Consider the following 25,965-nt stretch of genomic DNA (forward strand, 5'->3'; position numbering starts at 1 on the left):
TTCCACTACTTCTGTTCTGTCTCTGAACAAAACAAAACACGCCTTCATCTTGCATTCCATAAACTTTAATACTGTCTAGCACTCAAACAACATGTTGATAAGCATTGAGGAAACTCCTCTATAGTTGCTAATATTTCCATTTTCATAATCTTTGTGTATGCTGAAAATGAAGTGCACATCTGCTCATTGCAAAACAGAATAGAAATGGCCTTTCATTAAGGTTTTACTGCTGTTACGTGGTTTTCTGTAGACTTAAAGAACAAATGTATTATGTCATTCTTACCTTAAACTAGTTAAGCACTGTCTTATAGTATTTTAAAATTGTTTTTCTGTCTCTACTGACCCTTGTTTGAAAGGCCAATTTTGCTCTAAAGGGATTCATGATGAGTTCATATTTGTAGCTGTACAGTCTTTGGTATGATTGTAAAGAACAAGTAGTTTCCATTAAAATTGCTGTGCTAGGCAAAGCTGTAAACCCTTTCTCCTCTAAGATTAATCTTCAGCGTTTTTAGTATTGGTTCATTTGTTCATATTTTAACAGATAGGGCTAGAATCACATTAAGCCTACCAGATGGAAACTTCTTTCAGTTTTGTGTTGTACCGTCAGTGCTATCCTATGTCTACAGGAAAAGTCTCCAGTCATTACATGTATTACTACCCAATGTCATAGGGGAAAATTTCTTCAAAACTTCTTGAAGATTTGCAGTTTTCTTCTGTACTTTCTCATCTGCAGATTGCACAAGGAGCTAGATAACCTTTTCATGTGGCTAGCACATAATCTTTCACCTTTTTTTTTTTTTTTTTTTTTTGGTACCTAGTCTTTTCTTATTCTTTTTATACACTATAGATAGTGCTGTGGTTTAAACCCAACCTGCCACCAGGCCCCTCACAGCCACTCACTCACTCCCCTGTCAGCAGGACTGGGGAGAGAATCAGAAGGGTGAAAGCCAGAAAACTCCTGATTTAATAGAGTTTAACAGTGAAAGCAAAACAAGGAATTATTTCACTGCTTCCCATGGACAGGCAGGTGTTCAGCCATCTCGAGGAGAGCAGGCCCCATCACGCGTTAAGGGCTACTTGGGAAGACAAAACACCACCACTCCTTACATCCTCCCTTCCTCCTCCTTACCCCCACTTTTATGCTGAGCATGATGTCTTGCGGTCTGGAATATCCCTTTGGTCAGTTTGGGTCACCTGTCCTGGCTGTGTCCTCTCCTAATTTCCCATGCACCCCCAATTTCCTCGCCAGCGTGGGAGTACAGAAAACAGACAAGGCCTTGAGTCTGTATAAGTGCTAACATTGCTCAGCAATAACGAGCAAAACTATCTCTGTATTACCAATCCTGTGTTCAGCACAAATCCAAAACACAGTCCCATTCCAGCTGCTGCGAAGATGATTAACTACCCTAGCCAAAACTACCCAGCACAACTAAGTAAACTTTGAGTTTGCTTTTAATAGCCTTTGCAATATAAATTTACCTAAGAGGAAATTCACAGAATGAGAATAAAAATAATTTTGAAAAAGATTGGAAAAATATTTTCCTAGTTATTCAAAACTTGTCTGTGGCCTTTTTAATCATATATTCTTTTTATATTATCTGTATTAATCTGTGTCTTTTACTGTCTTTTGGATCACTTGGTCTTTAACTCAGTTGCCTGGAAGGTAACAGGTTGTTCTTTAAAGTAACTTTAACATTCTAAATCTTAATTTGAAGAAGTATGTGTTCTTCCTCACAGTCAAGTCCTTAAGTACCTCAGTCTAATGAGATTTTCTAAGTAGGCCTTTTTGTTTGCCCTTTTGAAATTGGATTTAATCTGAAAACCTAATTGTATTTCCTTTCATTTAATTTAAAACAAATCAGTCTGTGATCTCTCACTTGAAAATTTGCCCTTACGACAACATTTTAAAATAGTCGATAAAAACTTAAGGCCAGAACAGCTTCGCATTTTGAGGAATAATGCTGTCATATGTATGAACAAATATAAAATTTCATATAGTATATGAAACTAATTTTCTTATAGTGACAAAATCCTTGAGACCTGCTTTTATATGATGGTGTTATTTCAATGAATATTCAGCTTGGGTGGAGTTCATTGAAAGGAATAAATGGTGGTTACTATGACAAAAGTGTCTCTAGGTAATTTCTAGGAAGTTCTTCCATCCAAAGACATTAGTATTTTTCTGGAAAGAGTGATTTTGATTTATGAAGCAAGTAGAGATTCAGTAGGGATAATGTCCAGAGCTGAGCATCACTTAGAAACTGGTAGTTTTGAGGTAGGAGAATGGAAAAAAAAAAGTGATTTCTTATCTGAAGAGTAATCTTTTTAGATCACCTTACTCAGCTTTGTGTTCCAAAAAGGGGTCAACAGAATTTTTCCCTCCGAGATCTGTTACTATCTGCCGCGGTCCGAACGGGGGACAGGACACGAGGAAGGGTGCAAGCAGAATCCTTTATTCAGGCGTGGGCTCGATTCTTATCCGTTCAGGCAGGGAAAGGACCAGAACATGGGGTGGGGTATCAGACAGACAAGCGGGGGAGCAAATCAGGATAGGCACAGGCGAAAGAGGGAGGAACGTGGGAGGAACTGGGGAGAGAAGGGGCGAATGGAGGTTGTTTCCTCCCTGCAGCTCCTCCAGCCAATCAGCAGAGAAACAGGGGAGCAGGGAGGTGAACAGGCAGGGATATGCCCGGAAGATACAGGTTCTGGGGGAAACATCCAATGTGTGTGTACATAATAACTGTAAAGTCTGCATCATAAAGTCCGTTCAATCACTGTACGTCCTTTTCCACTTCTGAGATTTTCCCCATTCTGATTCCTGGTGCTTCACATCTCACTCTCTTATTTGTTTGAAACACAGTTAAGAAATATCTGTTTTGATAGTCCTCTTACAGCCTTTCTGTGACACAAGAAATAGTTAGTAACAATACAAACAGAGAAAGCAAAATTTCAAAGCAAGTTAAAAAGGGTTTGTTTAAACGGACTAGGGGGAGGACAGATCTGCATCTTCCAAATCAGTTTGGACAGCTGCATTTGCTGAGTGACTCCGCCCTTAAAAATTGTTTCCAGCCTGAGATGCCACTGCTCCCTGGTGTCTAAAAGTTTAGTGATAGTGGTCTTCTATGGACTACGAGATCCTGGAAAATAAACAGAACATGTTAGAAGGGAGAATTTAGGATTGGGATCACATGGTAAGGGCTTTATGAGAATTAGACCCCACATTAAAACATGCCTTGACCATGTCCATAGGAGTAGGATCTTTAAGAGTTCTGAGTATTTGTTGGCAATCGTCATTAGGTTTTTCTATAGCCAACCTTAAAAATAGTGCATCTTGAGCACTATCCATATGTATAATGCTATTTTTGAGACTGGCATTGGCCTGTTTAGGAAAACAGAGTGTATTTCTTAAATCATATGTGCTCCTCTTGCCTCCTTCACCTGCTGCATCCCCTTCCCACAATAAAATTACTGGCTGTCCTGGTAGTCCTTTCGTTTTATCTGTGTGCTCTTAGTTATAATTTTCTTTGACTAGATTGGAGGATTAGTAATTCAAAGCCATCACTGACTTTGATTAAAACCAACAGATTTTGAGTGATTTTGATTTTTGAATCTCCCAGGACCTGGAATTTAAGTAATAGGGAGCAGAAGGAGATGAGAATATACGTGGAGGCTTCTAGGTGGGAATCAAATGCAGGTCGATCTTTTAATGTGTTGCTTAACGTCAGTGATTTGAGGAAATTTCGGTAAATCACCTAGCTGCCTTTTAGCTACGCTTAATTTAGATGATGTTACTCTGCAGCAGTCTGATCCTTGCTTCTGTCACACACTTTGTGATTACTGCTCTATTTTTCACAGCAACATGGGGCACTGGTTACCATCAAAGGGCGGTGTCAAATAACAGAATCTATCAAAATTAGGAATTCTGGAATTTTGTGATGGTATTACAGAGGGTGTCATCTATCGACTGTAGTAGTTTTTGCTTGTGTAAACCTGTAGTCTTTGATTACAATGTATATCTGCAGCATCCATTATGGACTAAATGTTGGAAATCATGTGTAAATTATTTGGGTTATACTGAGCTGTAGTAGCAAAAGACAAGGTAAATTAACCTGAATGTACAGTGTTACATCAAGAAGATATAACATCACAGGGCGGTACTGTGATCCTAAGGTAAGCATTACAAAGAACCTCTCTGTGGAACATCTCTTGTGGTGGCTGAAAACAGATCATGCTGGTAAAAGGAATGGGAAGTGGCAATACACTGCGTGTATTTTTTTCATAACAGGGTTTCTGCTTAAAATAATTGCTCTAAAATGATTTTTTGACCAAACTACTTAGTTTTAAAAAATGTCAACATTTTTTTCTGGTAGATATCCCTCTACTCCCTTCTATCACATCTCTGAGTCTTGGTGAAAACGAAGAAAAAAGTGGACCTTTTGTTGTGCACTGGCTAAACAATAAAGAACTTCATTTTACCTTATCCATGGAAGTGTTTTTGCAACAACTTAAAAGGAGTTTTGAACATCATTCTCCTGAGACTAATACTGAGGAATCTAATCAAATGGATGGCAGATCAGAAGAAGGTAAAAGTTAGAGACATATACCGTTTAGAAAAATGGCTTTCATTTTAGAAAGTAGTTTGTAGTGTTCCTTCAGGTGAAGTCAGAGGTGGGCAACTTGACATGGAAGACACATATTAGAGTAGCAGTTTTATGCATTTTTTTCCCATAGGCTGAAAGTACCTAAGTGACTTCAAAAAATCTCTATCTAAAAAAGCTGTTGGTTGGGGTTTTTTTTGTTTGCTTGTTTAGGTTTCTTGCTTTTGTGGGTTTTTTTATGGTTGTTCTAGAAATTTTGAGTTAATACATGCTGAAAACTGCACTGTTTACTTAGGCTGACCTGGAGGTCATTGCATAAAAGTGTTACTTTAATATTAAGGAAGTAAGTGCAATACTTTGAATTTACTTCCTTTTTTCAGGTTTATTCTGTTACATAATATATTCAATTAATTTATATATTTTAGAGCTTGGTGCTCATGTTCTGTCTATGCATGCAAAAATTTGTATAAAATGTGGAAAAGAAAAATATTTCAAATTAAGGTGCAATATAAATTATTTTGGTTTATTAGACATTAAGATCCACTAGAGGATTTCTCATTATAATTTTCATTCTTTTAGATTAGTTCTTTAATTTTAAAGTAGTTCTCATATGATTGTCTTATAAAAGGCCTGAAAGCTGCTCCAATGCTTGAATAACACCACTTGTTATACTGCTGGTTTTGAATATAATATATATTTATATATCTGTGTGTTCTAGAAGCTGATGAAAATGGGGATGAGCAAAAAGGAAACCAAGAAAAGAAGGAACTGAGCGATGAGAAAGCTACTCCAAATTCAAGCCTTGTTCCTTTATCTTCTGCTATTATTGATCATGAAATTGAAGTTCTGCTCTCTGAATGGAGTAAAAATGCTGACATGCTATTTAGTATACATCCTATGGATGGTTCACTGCTGGTGTGGCATGTGGACTGGCTAGATGAATACCAGCCCGGCATGTTTCGCCAGGTGCAGGTACTTTATTTCTTCTGCATTGTACGTGGTTACTCAGTGAGATGTATGATAAGACAATAACTAATATTTATTCTTCCTGTCTTTAAATTCCAGGTGTCATTTGTCTCAAGAATTCCTGTTGCATTTCCAACGGGTGATGCAAACTCTCTTTGCAGAAGTATCGTGATGTATGCTTGTACCAAAAATGTCGACTTAGCTATTCAACAAGGCAAACAAAAGCCTCCTGGCCTTACGCGATCATCATCTATGCTTATCTCATCTGGGCACAGTAAATCAACCAGCAGTTTAAAACTAAGCATCTTCACACCTAATGTTATGATGATTTCCAAACATGCAGATGGGTCATTGAACCAGTGGCTAGTGAGTTTTGCTGAGGAATCTGCTTTTTCAACCGTACTCAGTATTTCACATAAATCCCGATATTGTGGTCACCGTTTTCATCTTAATGACTTAGCTTGCCACTCAGTATTACCGCTGCTGCTTACAACCTCACATCACAATGCTCTAATTTCACCAGATGTTGAGAATGCAATACAGGCAAATGATTCCTTGAGGTCTCAGGAGTCACCAGTAAGACTTCAGAGTAGAGCTAATGCAAGTGTGACATCCCAGGATCCCAATGCAGTTTACAGTGAACTTATTCTTTGGAGAGTAGATCCTGTTGGGCCTTTGTCCTTTTCTGGTGGAGTTTCTGAACTTGCTCGGATCAATTCTCTTCATGTTTCGGCTTTTTCTAATGTTGCGTGGCTGCCCACACTTATACCCAGCTATTGCCTTGGTGAGTTTTGTTTCCTGATTTCTGAAGTGTTTTAGAATAAAAGTAAATAACCTAATAATGCTTTTAAATAGATAATATAGAAATACCTGAATGTAATGGAAAAAATGTTAAGTATGGGTCCTTTACTTCACAAATTTTCAAACTGCTGATACTTGGAAGTTCTTCATTCTTATGTGAAAATTTGCTGTGCTCTTCTGTCTTATTTTATGTATTTGATTTTTTAGGAGCTTATGCAGTTAAGTTCTTAAATACTAGTGCATTCTTCAGAGCACGATGAACACTTAAAAGCTGAGGAAAGTTTAACTCTAGTTTGCAAATGGGATTCTCATTTCCTTTAATATGCTTTGATTTGATTGCTGAGCACAACATTAAACTTTGTAGTTCTTGCTTGTGAATGGAAGTTAACATTTTTTATGCTGGATTGTTTTTTTCATAACTTCAAAATTGCCTCTTGTCCAGAAAAAAAAGAAAAAAAGGAAGCAAATTAGTGTTTGCCTTCCTGCTTTTCAGGTGCATACTGTAATTCTCCAAGTGCCTGCTTTGTGGCTAGTGATGGGCAGCATTTGAAATTATATCAAGCTGTGATAGACGCTAAGAAACTTTTGTGTGAGCTCTCCAATCCAGAAATTTCTGTAAGTAAAAAGCCATCTCAAGTTTTTGCATGTTACAACTTCATTCAGGCTCACTAGGCTCAAATGTATTGGTAACTTAGCTGGTTACTGAGGATTTCACAGGTGATTTTGCTTGTAAAAGCAGATAAGATAAAACTTTTTTTAGCCACTGTATATCATTTAATCTCAAACTCTGCATATTGAGGCAGGCCAGCGTTTGATTGGAAAATGCCTCTGAAACACTTGCACTACAAGGAATAATACCTATGTGTATGCATTGCCATCCTAATGAAAAGCATAGTACAGCTTGGGGAAATGTGGGGCTTTCCAGATATTCTTGTCACTTTTCACCCGTCCAAACCATATGTACTTTTGATAAAATGGGGAATATTACCTGAATAAAATGAGGAATATTCTTACTGAGTCACAACCAGTGTATATTTAGTGCTTTAGTTAATATTTGTGTAGTGATGTTGCACCTACCTAGCAGGCTGTGTCACAGAAATGCACAAAACTAAGTTAACAAGACCACCCCTCTGACTCTTTTTAAACAGAAGTATGTTGGTGAAGTTTTTAACATCATAAGTCAGCAATCTACAGCTCGCCCAGGGTGTATCATTGAACTGGATGCTATCACAGAGCTCGTAAGATTTTCTCCTATACTCATTTTTCACTGTAATTAGCTTTTTTTAAAAAGTGTTAATAGTAAATGTGATACCTTTAGCTCTCTGTCAGGTAAAGATGAGGTATTTAAAGCCTGCTTGTGGTGTATACTTGCTCTTGTTTTCAGAGCAAGTAAGTGAAAGAATGTGAGAAATGAAAGTGCATTTTCATGAGAAATCTTTCACTGTGTATAACTTAGCAAGTTAGAAGCTCTCATGTTTGAGAGCTTAAGCAGTACATTCTGTAATGTTCTCTTCCTGTTTGTGTTTTTACTTTCTTAGCATGGCCGGAAAACACAGTTATTCCATGTTTTTCAAGAAGACTTCATTTTACATAACCAGGAGAAGGAAATGCCTGCAAAGAAGAACAATTTATCAGACTCTGGTAAAAAAATTCTTTTTCATAGAACATTGAAATTTTCATTCCGCAGAAGAAAACTTCTTAATAAATAGCTTTTGTCATTTTAAGGTCAAATACCTTACTTTGAGATCTTCAGAAGAATTTCTAGTCTAATGGAATTCATGGGCGTTTCACTTCCTCTGAGTTATGTGCAACTAAGTTTTAGATAAAGTAGTTTAAATCATGAGGTACCCCTTATGTAGTATATTAAGCAGTCCCTTAGTGATACCTGTCTTACATGAGGGGGAAGGGGTTTTAAATGTGAAACCTGTAGTGGTAGAGTATGACATAGAGAAATCTTATTGTATCCTATCATGGTGAATGTTCATCCTTTACATCAGCTAAATACTGCTCTTCAGGCCTTGCATGGTATAATAAATGGCAGACCAAATAATTCCCCCTCACTAGAATACTATGAGTAGTGTGTGACTTGTAGGTCTTTGGGCAGATCTGAGTTGCTGTGGAATAAATGATTTGTTTTCCTTGGTGGAGTGAACCAGTGATTCTGTTATGTAGGCATCACAATTTTGTGTTGTTCTGTTCCAATGAAATAGTGTGGGGAAAAGAGGGTCAGAGTCAAGTTTGTAGTAAAATAGTAAAGGAAGCAAAGGCATGGAAAAGTGTCAAAAGGACCAAGGAACATACTGCCTGAACTTTATATTCATAGTGATCATTTATGAATTGGCTGTTTCTACTTGAGGAAAAGATTTGGAGTAGTGGAGATAATCCCAGCCTTCAGCAGAGTTCAAAAAATACAAATGAGATGTTGAAAATTAGGCACAAAACAGAGAACAAAAAGAAGTGTTACTGTACACATAATTGTATGTTTACATCTTGAATATGATACACAAAAAGGATTATAAAAGAAATATGGAAGACATTTGAGCTTAGAAAAAACAACTGTATATATCTGTATGTGTTCTGAAGTTCTGCATGGATTGCTGCCATGTAAGGAATTGGGCTAAATGGAAAACTGTAAATTAGTTCTGGGTCATTTGCATACATTCTAATGTGAAAGTATTTTCTAGTCCTTTAAAGCCTTCTAGTTTTTTAAAAGAACATTCTTTCATCTTTAATAATGCATAAAGATTGTTTTTAAAAAGAACAAATTAATTTGTTTTTCTGTGGTACCGTAAGCACCACGGTGTCAAACACACAGGGCAAATACAGCTTATTCTTGATCATGTTTTATGTAGATACACAACTAAAGAAGGGTTAGAGGAATCACGGAAGAAAGATGATCTCTCAGCTATTCCTTCTTGGTCCTACTGGGTTTACTTTGATACTAAGAAGGGAGAATGGCTGGGTACACCATCCAGAAATGGGCTCCTATTGATAGTATGACTTGTGTCCTCTTTTCTTGGTGTGAAACTATAGTAAATTAATTCTTGGGAAGAAGCATTACATCTCTTGTGTGTTCCAGATTATTTGTAGGCCTAGTCTATATGTAATTGGTCTGACTGGGTTGTGACCAATGAGCCTAGCCATTAGACCAAACTGTGACTTTCAGAAATGTGGACAATGGCATTTCTTCTTTAGATATAATTGGTATAATTTTTATGAAGGCCAAACCTCTGTAACTGTTACAGTTACCACTAACAGATGGTTAAGAAACTGTAAGAGACAAATATGTAAAAGACAAAAGTCCAGAGCTGATCCAGCTTTGTTATGCACAATAAAACTGATCTGGGATCCAGCTTTATTATACACAGCAAAGTCACTCAAATATGTTGTTATCTCTAAAAGAAAACATTGACAATTCTTACATGAGTGTGTCCATAACTGTGGTGGTTGTTAGTTGTGGTAAGATACTGAGAAAACTAAAGTAACAGTTGGATATAGTCAGACCATTGCATTTCAGTATTAGTTTGTGGTAGCTTAATGTGATTATTTGCTAGCCAGCAGAATTTAGTTCTGCTTTCAGGTGCATAACTCCTAGGATCTTCCTCTTCTTAATTTCATCAGGAAACCAGCAGAATGGATTCTCCGAAAAATTCTACTTAATAGTAATAGAATATACTCAAAACCGTTCATTACTACATATGTGGCACTTACATTTGAAGTCAGTTCCTGTCTCAATAGGTAAGCTGTCTTTCTCGTAGTTTCCTTTCAAGTTACTATCTAGGGAATATATCTGCTGTTCATATATCTGCTGTTCAGTGTATTCTGAATTGTATTTCATCTTTTTGAAAAGAATCTGCAGTTGATTACAAGCTTTTATGACAGCCCATTCTTTCTGGATTACTTAATCTTCAAAATGATGAAGCTTTTGGGTTCAGCCTGAGCCCAGAGTTTGGTATTTTTTGTACATTCTAAGGGCAGAAATATTTAACTGGGTTAAACTTATTTAATATGGTCTAACAGTCAAGATGTTTTACTTCTCATAATTTTTTGTTATGCAATTTTTGGGTTTATATATTTTAATTTGGACCATGGTCTGAAGCGTCTAAGCATCAGTGATATCATCATAATTATAAACAATTTTGATGTTCTGAAATTTGCTGGTTCTCTTTCAAACTACCTCTAAAACTCTAAAATTTTAAAGTAAGCAAAGATATACTTCAGTAGTTTTCTGTTAACATTTAAAGATTTGAAGAAAACATGTCTGAGATTCACCACTTACCGGAGGAATCTGTTATAATGCATATTTCTGTCATTAAACTAAATTAGTATTTCTTACTATTGCTTTCAAAGGCAGAAATAAGTATTATTGCAATTAATTTATAGTGAGAATAAAAAAGATCCAAATTTTGTGATCTAGTTACGTGATGAGGATATTACTGATAAGGCTTTTCAGCAAATGTGTTGGCTATTCGTGTTCCAAATCCATCAAATTCAACTTCAGCTATTGAGTTTTATTTTAAAAAAAGGGAAAATTTATATTACGTAATCTCTGAGAACCTACATTTTAAGCGATAAAATAAACTTGTAATAAAACTTTTCTGAAAAATAACTTTCCCCATTTTGTAAGGTAAGACATTGTACTGGTTTAAAGGTAAACCAGCAGGGGAAATGAACTCAACTAAAAGGAGAGATTATAAGTCAGAATAACAATTCAATAAAATAATACAATAAGTACAATTATACAGACAAACAGTTGGTTTTAACCCACAAACCTCAAATGTTTAACCCAGCACCCTGGGGCATGAACGGAGTGGTGTTCTTTGGGCCCCCTGAGTCCAAAGTAAAAGGAGAGGGAAAAACCTGTTGGTGAGAGTGGTCACTGAAGTCTGGTTGAGAGCGGTGATCTGCAGTCTTCCTCTGGATCCCACAAGTGGTTAAAAAAGTCCCAAGACTCCAAGATTATATATCCTCCAGTTCAGGCAGGAATGCTCAGTACCTCCCTCAGGGCGGGGAGTTCCACAATGGGTGTGAGGACAGGAGCATCCTCCTATCTTGCAGGCCTCTTAACACCCAGTTTATAGCCTGAGTAGTCAGGCTGCTCTGGGCAGATGGTGTAAATGGTTCATTGATAACAGTTTTTGGGAAGTGGCATGGAAGGCTATAGAATACACAGTTTTGGGTTACATCCATACAGTGATGAACTAGTCCTAACTGTTCTAACTAGGACAGCCATGGATATCTTCATTTAATTTTCTAGACCTGCAGATATTTTGTGCTCATGGAAACCTTATTTTCAGTGGATAGCCACATGCATAACTCTCTTCTGCAATTTTGGTCTTTCTGGTTATAGTTTGATTGTTTTATAATTTCTCAGCAGTTATGGAATCTCAGAAGTGTTTAATCTGAAATATGCTAACATTCCTCTTTGAATATGAACGAAAGTAAAATTTTAAGTCATGTTTTATCTGTCTTTTTTGGAACTATTAAGGTGAGTAAAATTACTTCTTGAGTTAAAAGAAATCATTGGGTTTTTAAAATAAACAATGCAAAATTTTTTTAGATGAAAAGATAGGTTCAGATCCACCTGAAGAAGCAACACAAACAGAAGAATTGTATTCTTCACCTGATCCAGAGAAGATCCAATCACCTTTTACTCAAAAGTATCGGGCCTGTAGAGCAAACCTTCAGAGCACCAGCCGGCTTACTCTGTCTTCCAAAATGGTGTATAGTCAAGAGCTGAATATGCCAGAAGCAGTAGAGATAATAAGTGTAAAGCCGTCAGCAGGTTTGTAATTTTTTTCAAAAAGGACTAAAATTAGGACTCCTTGCCTTTCTGACTTTGGTCTTTAAAATAGAAACAAAGTAGTAGTAAGTTTGGTATTTGATGTTAAAATTAAAATGCCTATAGGTGGATCCAAAAGGTTTCCTAAAACCTGTTTCCCTAACTTTATATCTCCATCCTGGAACTAGTACAAAAATAAAGCTTTTCTTTAAGGTATAATATTTATTGAATTTCACATTCTTGCAATAAAAAGAATTATAGAAGCACAAATTTTGTTTTGCAGTCATTCATGAAATTTTTTGTAGGATCTATAAATTTTAAGGTTTTCATCAGTAGTCTTTCAGAAATATAATAGATTTACATTTTTGAATGGAGGCATGTTTGATGGAAGAGATAATATATAGTAATATTCATGTTCAAATAATATAATTTGACTTTCCTCTAGAGAATGAAATAGAATCAAAAGGTGAAATGGTTTTGTGGTATTTTTGTCACATTGTCTTCTTTGTGAGGCCCTGTAAACAACCTCTTTGTGAGGAAGTAGTAATATTTTTTTAATTTCAGAATAATAAAATGGTAGCCGTATAAAAACGTCTCTAGTTTTGTACTTGCTTTTTAGTATTTCCCACAGTGAAAATGTATTTTATTTCATTTTAGGACATCTCAGTTCTTCTTCCATATATCCTGTTTGTCGTGCACCTTATCTATTGGCTACTTCATGCTCTGATGGAAAAGTTCGATTCTGGAGATGCAGAGTTGTCACTGAATCATCAGGTTTTTCCATGCCGGAATATAGCACACATGGTGATGTTAAATATGTATGGGAAGAATGGCCATTACTGATTGAGGATGGACTTCCTAGCAGTAGTGCTATTAGTGTTCCAGGAAGGCCAACTGAAGTCAGCTGTGCACACACCAACAGATTAGCAGTAGCATACAAGCAGGTAGCATCAAAAAATAGCCATCAAGATTTTGTAATGCATGTTAGTATTTTTGAATGTGAATCTACAGGGGGTTCTTCTTGGATTTTAGAACAGACTCTTAATTTAGATGAGGTAGGCACCATGTTTGACTCTGGTGTTAGTATTGACAGCAATTTAGTGGCATATAACCAGCAGGACACTTTTCTGTCTCATGGTGGGAGTGTTATACCCAGCAGCAAACACTTGGTACACTTAGACTGGATGTCTAGAGAAGATGGTTCACATATTCTGACAGTAGGAATTGGATCAAAACTTTATATGTTTGGTCAGCTGTCTGGGAAGAGGCAAGAACAAAATGGTAATGAGATTGTAGCAGTCTCCCACAGTGGCAGCACTAAGGCCACAACCCTTTCTGGCTTTGTTTTGCTGCGTTGTGTTGACTTGGTTTCATCTGTAGAAGGATCACCTCCTTTTCCCGTCTCCTTGTCTTGGGTGCGCGATGGCATTCTTGTAGTTGGAATGGATTGTGAAATGCATGTTTATTCCCAGTGGCAATCTCCTGCTAAGCAGGAACTAGTTAGTACAGATTCCTGCAGTGGAAGTATGTCATGTATAACGAGCTTAATGAAACAAAGCCAGTCAACTGCCTCAGGTCTGCATCCACCAAAGAGAACCTTGACCAGATCTATGACCAGCCTTGCACAGAAACTTAGTGGGAAAAGATCTGCCTGTGATCTCTCTGTGGAAATGGAAGATTCTGGTCTTTTTGAAGCAGCTCATACATTATCTCCAACTTTACCTCAGTACCATCCATATCAACTGCTGGAACTCATGGATCTCGGTAAAGTACGCAGAGCAAAAGCCATTCTGTCCCATTTGGTGAAGTGCATTGCTGGAGAAGTTGTTGCTGTAAATGAATCTGAGCCTAATCATGATAAGAGGCTCAGATCTCTGACAATCAGTGCTAGCGGAAGTACTGCAAGAGATCCAAAAACATTCAGCAAAATGGAGACTACAGACTATATTGAAATAGACTCTATTCCGCCATTGCCTTTGTATGCTCTGCTTGCAGCGGATGATGATTCATCTTATTCCTGTTCAGAGAAGACTAATAATCAAAATAGTCAAAATAAAAAAGATACAGCCAATGACAATTATGAAAATCTCTTTCAAAATCCTGTTATAAGTACAGATGATCTTGTTACACTTGATGCAGAAGAAGAGAGTTTGAAACCGAAAGTCATCGATCTTTCTCAGTATAGCCCAACTTACTTTGGACCAGAACATGCTCAAGTTCTTTCTCGTCACTTACTTCATTCAAGCTTGCCAGGTCTGACTAGGATGGAGCAAATGTCATTGCTGGCCTTAGCAGATACAATTGCTACTACTAGTACTGACATTGGAGAAAGCAGAGACAGAAGTCAAGGTAAGGGGTCTCTTCCAAGTTAAATGTACTACTGTGCTTCACAACCCTTTTGGAGAGTTTTTTCCTATTTTGGAATATTTTTGTGGCTTACAGTTTTATTTCCTACTATAGCCTGTATTATTTACTATGCCATCACAGTATTTACTGTTTAACTAGAGTTTCAAGACTTAATGCTTTGATAAGAATCAAATTTTGGTTTTCTCACTGTTAATGCCACTGTTTATCCATCAGTCCACACACCATGGTTATTTTTAGTTCACTTTTGAAGGGACAGCTTTCTTAGTGATGAATATTTGTTGGACCATGTATTTCAGAGAAAATTGAGAAATAAAGTTTGCAAACATTTTTTTAATATGATAACACTTTTTCTCTTTCTTGCATTAAAGAGAACAAAAAGCTTCAAAACTTTTTATATTTGAAATCTTCTTTCCCTTCCCTTGAAGGGAAGAATTGTGAATTAAGCTATTATATTTACAAATCTAAAGTGTTAGTAGTCACAAAATTGTATTTCTTCTATTAAGACACACGATAACTTCAAGTAGTTTCATTAAAGTGTATGTAAAAATATTTATTTCCAGGTGGAGAAACTCTTGACGAGTGTGGTTTAAAATTTTTATTGGCTGTTCGGCTTCACACGTTTCTGACAACTGCACTTCCTCCTGTACATCGAGCTCAGCTGCTTCACCAAGGTAACTGATGTGTTTTCTTAGATCAGTTGGATTTTGGTGATGTACATATGACTGGTGTGCTGTTGACATACCTTCACAGAATCAATCGGTTAATGTATTGGTTTTTTAAAAAAAAAAATTGTCCAATATGAATGAATGCCAGAGCAGAAAATGTCTGCTTTATTTTTGGTCTTGGAAATGAAGTAATTTCTTGTCTAACAAATTTTTAATTTTACTTTTTTTTCTTTTTCCGTAAATGAACTGACTTTTCTGTACTTCTAGTATCATATCATTCCAATAACCTTTTGCAGGAATAAGCAGTAGAAAGTAGTACATATTTACTTAGGTTTTTAGTGCCTATAGGGAAAAAAAGTATTTTAGAGACTGCTTGGACTTTAATTATTTCTATATGCTTACTGTAATTATAGAGTGAACTATTTCAAATATGGGGGTTTTTGTATGATTTAACTGTTTTCATCCTGATATTGCAGGCAGTGGAGTGAGGTGGACTTAAAGAACTGGCTGTGATTACTCTTTTAGCCATCATGACAGTTGATGGCATTTTCAGTCTCATGACTTGTCACCCCTCAGCTGAATCAGAGACTGGCATTTGGCCAAGATGCCACAGCAGAGTATTGCAGAGTTAGCTCTCTGATGAACTAATTTTAGTTGAGATACTTCTGCTCAGAAATCGATGAGAGTGAGAAGTGCCTCCAGGACACATGCACAAGTGCAGTTCAGTGTGCCTCAGAAGCGTCTGGCTGTCGCTAGAGTTACAATTATCCATAACCAGCTATGTTGCTGCTTAATAAATGCTGTCTTCCTCCTGACATTTTTTTTATTTCATGTTTTCTTTTGTATCTCTGTCCTCAAATGTGTTTTCTTCTCTGATTATTTGAAACTTTGCATTTTCAAATGAAGGCAAGGTAGCGAACTTACCTTTCAAAACTTTGAAAAATGTAATCAGTACATTGTTTTTTGTATCATGGCTAATCTTAGTGCCACCATTATCCATATATGTGATGTTTAGTAACTCAGTTCTTTTCAAACTTACGTAAAGAGTTGGCAGATGAAAAATTGTTTTCAGCTATATGGTCTTTCTTTAGTATTAGATGTGCAGTGCTAAGAGATGTTCTTACATTTCTGTTGCCTCATCAGCAATGCACTTATAAATGCAAAATAAAGAGCTTGACTTTTCTTCCCTTCTCCCTTTCCCATCCTCTTGACTTCAGATTCTAGAATATTTTATTAATGGATGTCTTTTAAATTTTTTTTTTTAATGTGTTATTATGCAGGGTTATCTACTAGTAACTTTGCCTGGGCCTTTCATTCAGTAGCGGAAGAAGAACTGCTGAGTATGCTCCCTGCAGTACAGAAAGGAGATCCAACATGGTCAGAGCTCAGAGCTATGGGGATAGGATGGTGGGTTCGAAATATCCACAGCCTGCGAAAATGCATAGAAAAGGTAAACATAATGTTCAGAAAAAAAATTACCAAACTCTTTTCAAACAGCTGTCCTCTTGTGTTTACCTTCTGTTTACAGTGTTTTAAAGTTTTAGATATATTAAGTGTTTCTGAATGTTTCATGCTGTATTTTTTGTATGTATAGTTTTTTATATGAGTATGAACACTTGTATTCAACTATTCTTTTTTTAAGTACTTCAGATGTCAAATTCCACTGTGAAATACATTTTTTGCTTTTAGATATTCCATTTTGGAGGTGGTAATGTGCAGTGCTTATTGTGGATGCTCAAGATACAGATGGAGCATGTAGTTGTTTTTAATAGCAAGATAGAGAAACAAGTTATGGAAAAAGGTTCTCCTTAGAAAGCTATCAGAAGTGGGAACAACTTAGGTATTGTACATCTGTCTTGCAAATTGATTAATTTTCATGATAAACAAACCTTCTCTTGTTTTATTTTGACCTGTGGGGTTTTCTGTGTGTTTGTTTGGGGTTTTGTTAATTTTCTTTATATTAAATATTTTAACCATCACAGATGTGGCAATAAGCCTAACCTCATTATCACTTGTTTTAAGCTCTTGGAAAAGCCAAGTGTGTTGAGCTAGAAAATGACATGCACAAGATACTTTGACTACAAAGCACGAAGTGGTAAAATGCATGTCTCTACTTTTACTTTTCAATCTTTAGTAATTAATCTTCACTTTATAAAACTTAACTGCCTTGCATTAAAAAAATTCCAGGTATTCTGGGCCTATGTTTCAGGTTATCTTACATAGGTCTTGGACTATTCTTGCTGCCACTTACCCCTTATTCCTTTCCAACCTTCAAAAGTAATCTCCTGTAAAATTTTTCTCCTGTTGTGACTGGTCCCAGCCTGTTTTTCAAGACTTCATATGTACTTTGATTACCAGAGCAACTAATAAATTAATTTTGCTATGATTTCAGGAACTGATTTCAGATACAGGGATTCCCATCTGATCTTCCAAAAATCTTCTAGAACTGGAAGAGCATTAACTAAATTATATGAAAAGGGCTCTTGTATCTTCACGTTTGCATCAGACTCATAATGAGAGGAGGGATCCTATATTAAAGAGTAGTTCTGAGCACTTTGGGGTATGGGATACCAGAAGCAACAAGAATCTCATTTTCAGATTCATTTAAATTTTGGTTGTTTTCTGCTGTTGAACTGTCTTCACAGGTGGCTAAAGCAGCGTTTCAGCGAAACAATGACCCGCTTGACGCAGCTATTTTTTACCTCGCAATGAAGAAGAAGGCTGTTATCTGGGGATTATACAGGTAGGAAACATTCAAGCTGTTACATGGAGTTTCACACTGGTATAATTTTGGGTAAAAGGTTGAATGTGAGGGTAATCCAAAGAACACAAATATTACCACTGAAAGCTGAGATTTGATTGCTAAATTAGTCATTACAGTCAGTGAATAATTTCTAAGCTTCTTATATTTACTGAAGTAATTTAGTTGCTATTTCTGAAGGTAGATGTTTCACGTTCCAGTCTCAAAGCTACTGTAGTTTCAGTCGCTGCTTAATTCTGTTTTACTTTTGAGGATTAGGAGTGTAGTGTAGTATATGATATGATATAGCATGATGTATCTGTCTTTTAGAAAAGTAGTTTTTGTTATAAATTTTACCTTAAGTTCGGGGGACTGAATTATGTCTGTCTGTGAAACGGATGTTTCGTAATACACCGTTCATTTACTGTTGCAAACTTCTTGAAAAGTAGTTTGCATTGTCACATACTCTTAAAAGCTCACCTGGGAAAAATGAGATTTTCTGTATTTTTGTCAGGTTAATTGAAAATACCATTAGGTTTTGTATTCACTGACGTTTGTTATTTTTAAATATGAAGCCTTCTCCCAGTGTAGTGACACTGCATTTCCTGTTGTAAAGATCTGTGTAAAATTATACTGGCATCTGAGGAAGTCAAGAACCATGATGCATGTAATAAAATGTATAATATTTTTATCAATTATGTTCAATATGCAGGTCCCAAAAAGATACTAAAATGACACAGTTTTTTGGAAACAACTTTACTGAGGACAGATGGCGTAAAGCTGCATTAAAAAATGCTTTTTCTCTGCTTGGCAAACAGCGTTTTGAACATTCTGCAGCATTTTTCTTGTTGGCAGGACACTTAAAAGATGCAGTGGAGGTAATAAAATGAACTGCTTTTTTATATTTAAGACTATTATATTGTCCCAAATGTACAAATACATGGAATGTGATTTGCATTTTGCATTATTAGTATGGCCCCTGAAGCTTCTGATGCTTCTGGTTTGCGCTGTTCTTTCCCACTGTCTATCCCCCCAAATTAATGCCAAATACAAAACATTGATTTTTGCATTTTGATTCTTTTTTAGCTGTCATCTTAGTGATACTAAAAAGTCACATAATTAATTTCTCTGTTAATAACATATAATAATATATATTATAATATATTATTATTATAGTACCTACAATTAAGGGCGTTACCTACCATTATCTTACTTTCAGATTGTCTACCTAGTCCTTTATGAAGCAGAGTTTTCAATAGGAAATTCCAGACCTGGCATTTTGGCAGTGATGTGTATTAGCTCCTAAAATCCCTTCACCAAACAAACCAAAAAAAAGTATTTCCGGGATCTGTTTGAATTAAAAAGTTGTGAGGAAATTCGTCTCTAATAATGAAGGATTTGTTCTCTTGAAAACAGTCGATTTCAAAGATCTATTGTCATGTCACTTAAGCTGAAGAAATGCATATCAGATCTTGCATGTAATAGCTGACTACACCTATTCTGCATAGTTCCTGCTTGGTTTTTTGGGGGTTGATAGAATTACTTATTTTAGTCTGAGCAGATTCATGTCAATTCCTGCCTTGTGATCATTTTAAAGAGAGGAGAAGTTTGATCTCTTGAATGTATTTATTTTCAATTAGGTCTGCCTTGAAAAACTGCATGACATTCAGTTGGCTCTTGTAATATCAAGACTTTATGAGTCAGAGTTTGAAGTATCTAGTACTTATAAATCTGTACTACAGAAGAGAGTTTTGGGAAGTGTGTTTACTGGAAAAGAGAGCTCAGGAAACATACACTGTGACCCTTTTCTGCGAAGTATGGCATACTGGATTTTGGAAGATTACAGCAAGGCTCTTGACACTTTGATTAAACATTCTGTTGAAGATGAAGGGGGTAAGAATATAAGTATTTTATCTGTTAGATTGGTTTTAACTATTTGTTCCTTTAAGCTGCAGTTTCTTGAAGTATCATCTGAACAAAACCAGGTACCACGTAGTTCTTCACAGTGTTAGTAAATAGCTTGCTGTTTAATAACAGATATGGTGACTGTGTTGTCCTTATCCTGTATCCCACAAATAGATACTTTGTTCTTTAAGTATATGAATATCAAGATAATAGGATGATCCTACTGTGATGCAGTTGTTTTTAAAGCAGCAGTTTAAAGATGAAGAGAGAAATTAACTTCATTAGTTAATTTCACTCCATCACAGCCTAAAAAGAAATTTCTGATTGCACAGTTACATAGGAGAGTCCAGAAGACAGGGTGTTTTGCAGCTTTTAATCCTTGGAAAAATAGTTGAAAACATAAATTGCCAACAAAAAGATTTTGATATTTATGATGGTACAAGGAGGCCCACGTGGGGCCTGAAATAGCATGTAGGTCTCCTAGAGCAATTAATTTCTGTGTTCACTTGCTAATTTTATAAGCTTCTAAGAATCAATTGTGTTATTTCCTAAAGTTAGTGTTGTCAAGGAAGTCGAATGTTTCAAGTCCATGGTAGTTACCATGCTGTTTTCAGTCCTGGCTATTGAGAGAAATTTGAGGGGAACAAATGAAGACTCAAATACTTATAGTTGTGTAATTACTTTTAAAAACTGATTTTAGTTGAAGTTACATTCCTCAGTATAATTTTGAGTAAATGAGGAGTATCATGTTTGGTTTTTCTGTCTTGGTCACATCTTTCTGTGTAAAGGAATTTTAAAATGTTAACAATTTTTCTGTGATGAGTTCAGTGGCTTGTTTGTCGTGTCTTGCTTTATTTTCTTACTTAAAAGGTGTTCTTTCATTTACCTCTTATCTGTCACTAGTTGTACCGTAACTCCTGATGAAGGAGAGAGTAAGAGTCTATCTTCTTCTCAGTTAACCTGGACTCTATGAAAACTGAGTGACTCAGTTTTGGTGCTCATATCTTTTAAGGGTTTTTCTTGTTATGGACATGAAAATAAAATGCATAGGTGTTGCACTGCTGTGTAATTCATTTATTTGTATGTCATACTGCTACCATTAAGTATAAATGTTACAGATTTCCTAGTGTTATGGTTTGGGTTTTTTTTAAGATGTAGACAAAATAAAAAAACTAATCCAAAATTTTAAAAAAAGTCTTTAAGTAAAAATCTTTAGTAAAATGTAACATCTTATTGTCATTTAGAGGTAGATAGTTTAGAAATCTATACTGAACAGAAAAATGATCTTGTTTGAGTGCAGCAAAGCTGTCCTTGGTACAAGGAAAAGAAGTGACATCTGTTTTAATTTAAAAAATCTTACTTACTGTCCCACTCAAACATCTCTTTTTAGTAGTGTTTTGGTTTGGCAGTGTCCTCCCCACCAAAATATTCAAATTATAAAGATGCAAGGGAAGGTGGAAAGGGGGGATGCAGTGAAGTAAACAGTAGAATGAATGTATGAATTAGACAGCAGAATTAATATTAAGACGTGATAGCTTTCTGATGAACTCAGGATTTTGCAGATTGATGTTTCTTACGGAATGGTACATTTTCCTCATGCTACAATCTCTTTTCAGGTGAAGGAGATGGTTCATCAACTTGTAACCCTGCAGTGTTTAACTTCTATAACTACTTAAGAACGCATCCGCTCTTGTTGAGACGTCATTTTGTCTCTTCTGATACGTCTTCCACACACATTTACTTAACAGTAGAAAATGGATTAGCTGATAAAATCAACCTAGGTGAAAGACGGCTGTTCTTTACCACTGCATATGCTCATTTGAAAGCTGGTTGTCCTATGTTGGCCTTAGAAGTGTTATCAAAGATGCCTAAAGTTGTCAAGAGATCGAAGCCATTTTGTAGATCCCCTAGTTTAATGGATACCAGTAAAGATTTCTCACCGTCTTCTCCAGTTAAAGAGTTTGAAACGAAAGACCAAGCTTCCAGTGTTGATTGGTCGCAACCAGTATGGAATGGTCTCGGTTCATCTTCAGATTGTTCATCAGGAAAACATTCAAGTTCAACTCTTTCCTTTGACTGGAGTCAGCCAAGTCTGGTGTTCCAAGATGAACCCTTGCAACTACAGACAGACAGTGATGAAAATGATGAGAGTGAAGATTCCTCCCTGGTAATGAAAGAGCTAAGACCTCTGAAGAAAACTGAAAAATTGTGTGAAACAAGTTCTAGCTACACAGAATCTTTCAGTGTAGTTGATGACAAAGATGTTCTCAGTCCATCAGAAGATGTCATTTCAGCACAGCTGAAGTTTAGAGCATGCCTGAAAATTCTTACTGTAGAGCTTCGTACACTGTCCACGGGTTATGAGGTAGATGGTGGGAAGTTGCGATATCAGCTTTATCAGTGGCTTGAGAGAGAAGTGGTAGCTCTTCAGAAGACCTGTGATTATAATGTTGTAGTGGAAGAGATACAGTCAGGAATTGGAGTGATACCAGAGGAAACCACATTATGTGAAAACACTGAAGACACAGCTGACCAGCAAAAAAATGTGCTACGGAGAGAAGACTTTCAGAGAAGACGTCAATGGCTTCTGAAGTACCAATCTCTACTAAGAATGTTCCTTAGTTACTGTATACTTCACGGCTCACATGGTGGAGGCTTGGCATCTGTCCGAATGGAATTAATTCTTCTATTGCAGGAATCTCAGCAGGTATGTGGAGGAGCTTAGTTTGTATTTTCTCTGCTTCAGGTTTGTAGGTTTATTTGAATGTGTTTTGTATTGTTGTTGAAGTTTTCCTACTATAGCATGCACCTGTTTTATAACAAATGTAAATCTGTTTTTAACAGGTTATGTTTTCTGTAGGTGTTTGTTTTTGTTATTTAGAATCCTTTCCCCTCTTTCAAAAATACTTATGTTCCATTTAAGAATACGTACTATCACTTTGCATTTCTTGCTTGTTTTTAGGAGCAGTCGGTACAGATGCCTTCCAGCCCTCCACCAGAGCAAAGTTCCATACCTCTCCTATTTGCTTGCACAGCTAGTGCCAAAACAGTGGTGGCTAATCCATTGCTACATCTTGGTAATTTAACTCATGATATATTACATGCTATAATAAACCTTGATTCACCACCTCATCCAGATACTCAGAACAACAAGGTATGTATTTTTTTATACATTGTCTAATTTGCTAGTCGTGAATTTTTTTTTAACAGCGTGAAAACTTTCTCCTGTGCCTTCCTGTGACAAATAATAAAACTGTGAAACATAATTATTTTCTCTAGTAATTATCTTGAGCTAAAGCAATGTCCACTGATTTATAATTTGTTGTTGAGGTGCTGAGCATCTGGTTAAACAAGCTGAAGAAGATTAGCCTCTCAGAACTGGATATTTGTCCAAGATGACATCTGTTCTGGAAAACATGTTGTACTATACTATCAGCATCATATTCATCTTATGTATATGATTATAATTATTATATTTGACAGTATGATCATTACTTCTGGTAATTCCCAGACTGAAGTAAAACAAAAGTTTGAAGAATAAAAATTTATTATTGGCAAAGTGCAGTAAACTTTTTTGTGAAACAGTATATATGTTCATATAGTAAATATGGTATTTTTTAAAATTATATTTCTGTAAGATTTGTTCTATCTTTAACCTTTGAGTGGAAGTGAAACTCAGTGTTAGGTTAAGTCTTTCCTAAAGTTTTATGTGTGTCAGGTCCCAAATCATGTTTATTTTTATTAGGGATTTCTAGAGAACACTCAGGAGATTTTCTTGTTCGTTGGAGGGAACAAGCAGATAAATATTATAAACCCTTAATGTTTTAAGATAACCCTTTTGATCAGCAGATTCTAGTTTTTTATCTAAGTGTGGTTTGTGATACCTTAAGAAAAGTATCAGCTATGTTAAAAATACCTATCAGTGCGATACTGAGTAAATTGCCTGTGTGTACAAGAGTTGTACAGGAATCGATCAAAAGCTAAACTGCATTATTCTTTCATTCTGAAGCAAAGTCTTTGTATTCTGAGCCAGCATAGTGCTACTGTCTTAGGGTGTAATTACTTATGACTGTTGTGTAGAGGTTTATTACATTGCTGTTTATTAACTGAAAGCATTTCAGCTACAGCTGAGCTTTGATATGGGTTGGTGGGTAAGAGAACACTTCCCCATCCCTTTCATTCAAAGTGAACTGATTTATCTGAAATAAATTCTGAAGTGAAATGTGTCTTTTTAAGTGTGTGTTTATACCTTCTGTGCTTGTTTCACTTTACAGATCTGTACGCATGTGTCATAGTTTGAAAAAGGCTATCATAGTAACCATTGCTGACTCTGACTGTAATATGTTCTGTAAAACTTTGTCTTACAGATATACGTCATGCACACCTTAGCAGCGTCGCTCTCCGCTTGCATCTACCAATGTCTTTGTGATGGCCACAGCTACAGGTAAAGGTTAGGAAAAGTGCTTTTTAGAGAACCGTTGACACACTGTCTCACTGTAGTGATCGTAATTGGTAGTGCACCAGAAGGCAGTGCTCACACTTGCCTCTGTCTAGAAGGAACTTTGAATAGTTGTAACCATAATATTTTTGTATAAATTTCTCACTTTGCTGTTTCACAGCTCATTTCAAGCAAATCAGTTCACTGGAACAGTGTATCAGACAGTCCTGTTAACTCAACGCCATTCTTTAAGAACAGCAAGCTTAGAAGAAACAGTGACTCCAAATACATCACCTGCTCAGTGGCCAGGTATCTGGAGTTGATTTATTTCTTTCCTCTTAAGGAAAACCGAGTTATCTGGATCCGCTCTAAGTGCATGTAGCTATGCTCTGGATTTTCTAGTAGTATTTATAACAACTGTGTGGTAAAGTTGGGTTCTTTGATTAAAATTTTGTCTTTTTTTTTTTTTTTTCAAAACCTCTAAGTTAATGCTTCTGGTTATTCACTAAGTCAAGTTAGCTCATGTTGCTTTCTCTTCCTAAAAATGTTAGTGAGGGTTCTAGTGAAGGGCAAGTAAATAGGAAGTAAGGTGAAGTCATGTCCTGTGTTCTACTTTCTCCTCCTGGAGGCGACAAATCAGTCGTACCGGTATTGTACTTTGTTACTCCTGAAAAGCTGTCTTAGTTTGTGCTCCTACTCAGACTTTTGAACTAATTGAACTTATTGAAAATGAGAAGTTTATAATAAATTAAGTTTTTCTGTAGTTCTAAAATCCATGTTAGGTTTCAGGTAATTCTTAAAGTATGTTAGTGAAGCTGTACTAGGGAGCTACATTAGAGGGAGTGTTAGCAATACATACGTACATATATATATGTATGAGCTTCAGTTTACATCACTAACTTTACTGTAAGTATAACCAAGAAATATGCTTACTTATTATGGGATTTGTTTTTTGAATCAGAAAATTTCACACTAAAAATATTTTTGGAGAGCCTCAAACAGTCTTTGTGTTTGATGCTATGCTGTTTTTTTCTTTTCTGCAAAATGTTCTGACACTAAATCTACAAATTTTAGAGAGAAATCAGATTGTCATCTGTTTTCTCCTGATTTCATTAGTTGCAGAGTTAAATTTCTAATGAACAGAACATGGAATTGTTAGCAGTTTTTCTTATAAGTAACATTACCTTGAACTGATATCTCTGTTTTTTTAATAGATTCACGTGCTCTATGAGCAAATTAGAGAGGATGACAAAAAAGCAGAATTATTTGGCCACCACTGTTTGCACTTTCACTTATGTGCACAGTGTAACAGTTGAAGCCACATCTGAAACAACGGCTTTTTGTGGGAGCATCAAAACACAAGATACTCAGTACTTGAGTGAAGGAACACTTGGCAGACAGTGTTTAGTTAAAGTTGATGCCCATGATTTTTGATTGGATTTACCACTGTAAAGTGAGAAGACATAATTTCAACTTACAGTGTTATGCTGTAGTTATAATAACTGAAAAACTGTTATGCATTTCTTTAACTGTTAGTCCAAAACATAAAGCTGAAAAGCTATAATGAATTGTTAAAAATAAAAAGTATACCTCTTTCTCCTGGAGTGTTCAGTTTCATCTTAAAGTTGGAATCTTTTTACACTAGAAATTACAAAATAACATAGGTTGCCAGTCAAAATACCCTTGATAATCTGGAGTATGCT

General features: G+C 36.0%; 1 protein-coding gene across 7 annotated transcripts in view; it reads left to right on the forward strand.

Moving 5' to 3' along the window:
- DMXL1 (Dmx like 1) overlaps positions 1-25,965 on the forward strand; it is a 73,621-nt gene that overhangs the window by 17,859 nt on the left and 29,797 nt on the right. For 6 of the 7 annotated variants that reach the window (XM_027652457.1, XM_027652455.1, XM_027652458.1 and 3 more), the window contains exons 9-26: positions 4,371-4,583; positions 5,317-5,570; positions 5,664-6,348; positions 6,859-6,980; positions 7,514-7,603; positions 7,904-8,006; positions 9,987-10,103; positions 11,926-12,150; positions 12,805-14,496; positions 15,075-15,185; positions 16,460-16,629; positions 17,825-17,922; positions 18,632-18,797; positions 19,560-19,812; positions 21,441-22,531; positions 22,787-22,978; positions 24,192-24,268; positions 24,444-24,571. In XM_027652457.1, the coding sequence (XP_027508258.1) occupies positions 4,371-4,583; positions 5,317-5,570; positions 5,664-6,348; positions 6,859-6,980; positions 7,514-7,603; positions 7,904-8,006; positions 9,987-10,103; positions 11,926-12,150; positions 12,805-14,496; positions 15,075-15,185; positions 16,460-16,629; positions 17,825-17,922; positions 18,632-18,797; positions 19,560-19,812; positions 21,441-22,531; positions 22,787-22,978; positions 24,192-24,268; positions 24,444-24,571 (5,787 nt within the window). The remainder of the gene's footprint in view (positions 1-4,370; positions 4,584-5,316; positions 5,571-5,663; positions 6,349-6,858; positions 6,981-7,513; positions 7,604-7,903; positions 8,007-9,986; positions 10,104-11,925; positions 12,151-12,804; positions 14,497-15,074; positions 15,186-16,459; positions 16,630-17,824; positions 17,923-18,631; positions 18,798-19,559; positions 19,813-21,440; positions 22,532-22,786; positions 22,979-24,191; positions 24,269-24,443; positions 24,572-25,965) is intronic. The other variant, XM_027652456.1, reaches the window with a different exon arrangement.

Source organism: Corapipo altera, unplaced genomic scaffold, assembly GCF_003945725.1.
Source record: "Corapipo altera isolate COAL_440 unplaced genomic scaffold, ASM394572v1 61286, whole genome shotgun sequence".
In the NCBI taxonomy this organism is placed as follows: Eukaryota; Metazoa; Chordata; class Aves; order Passeriformes; family Pipridae; genus Corapipo; species Corapipo altera.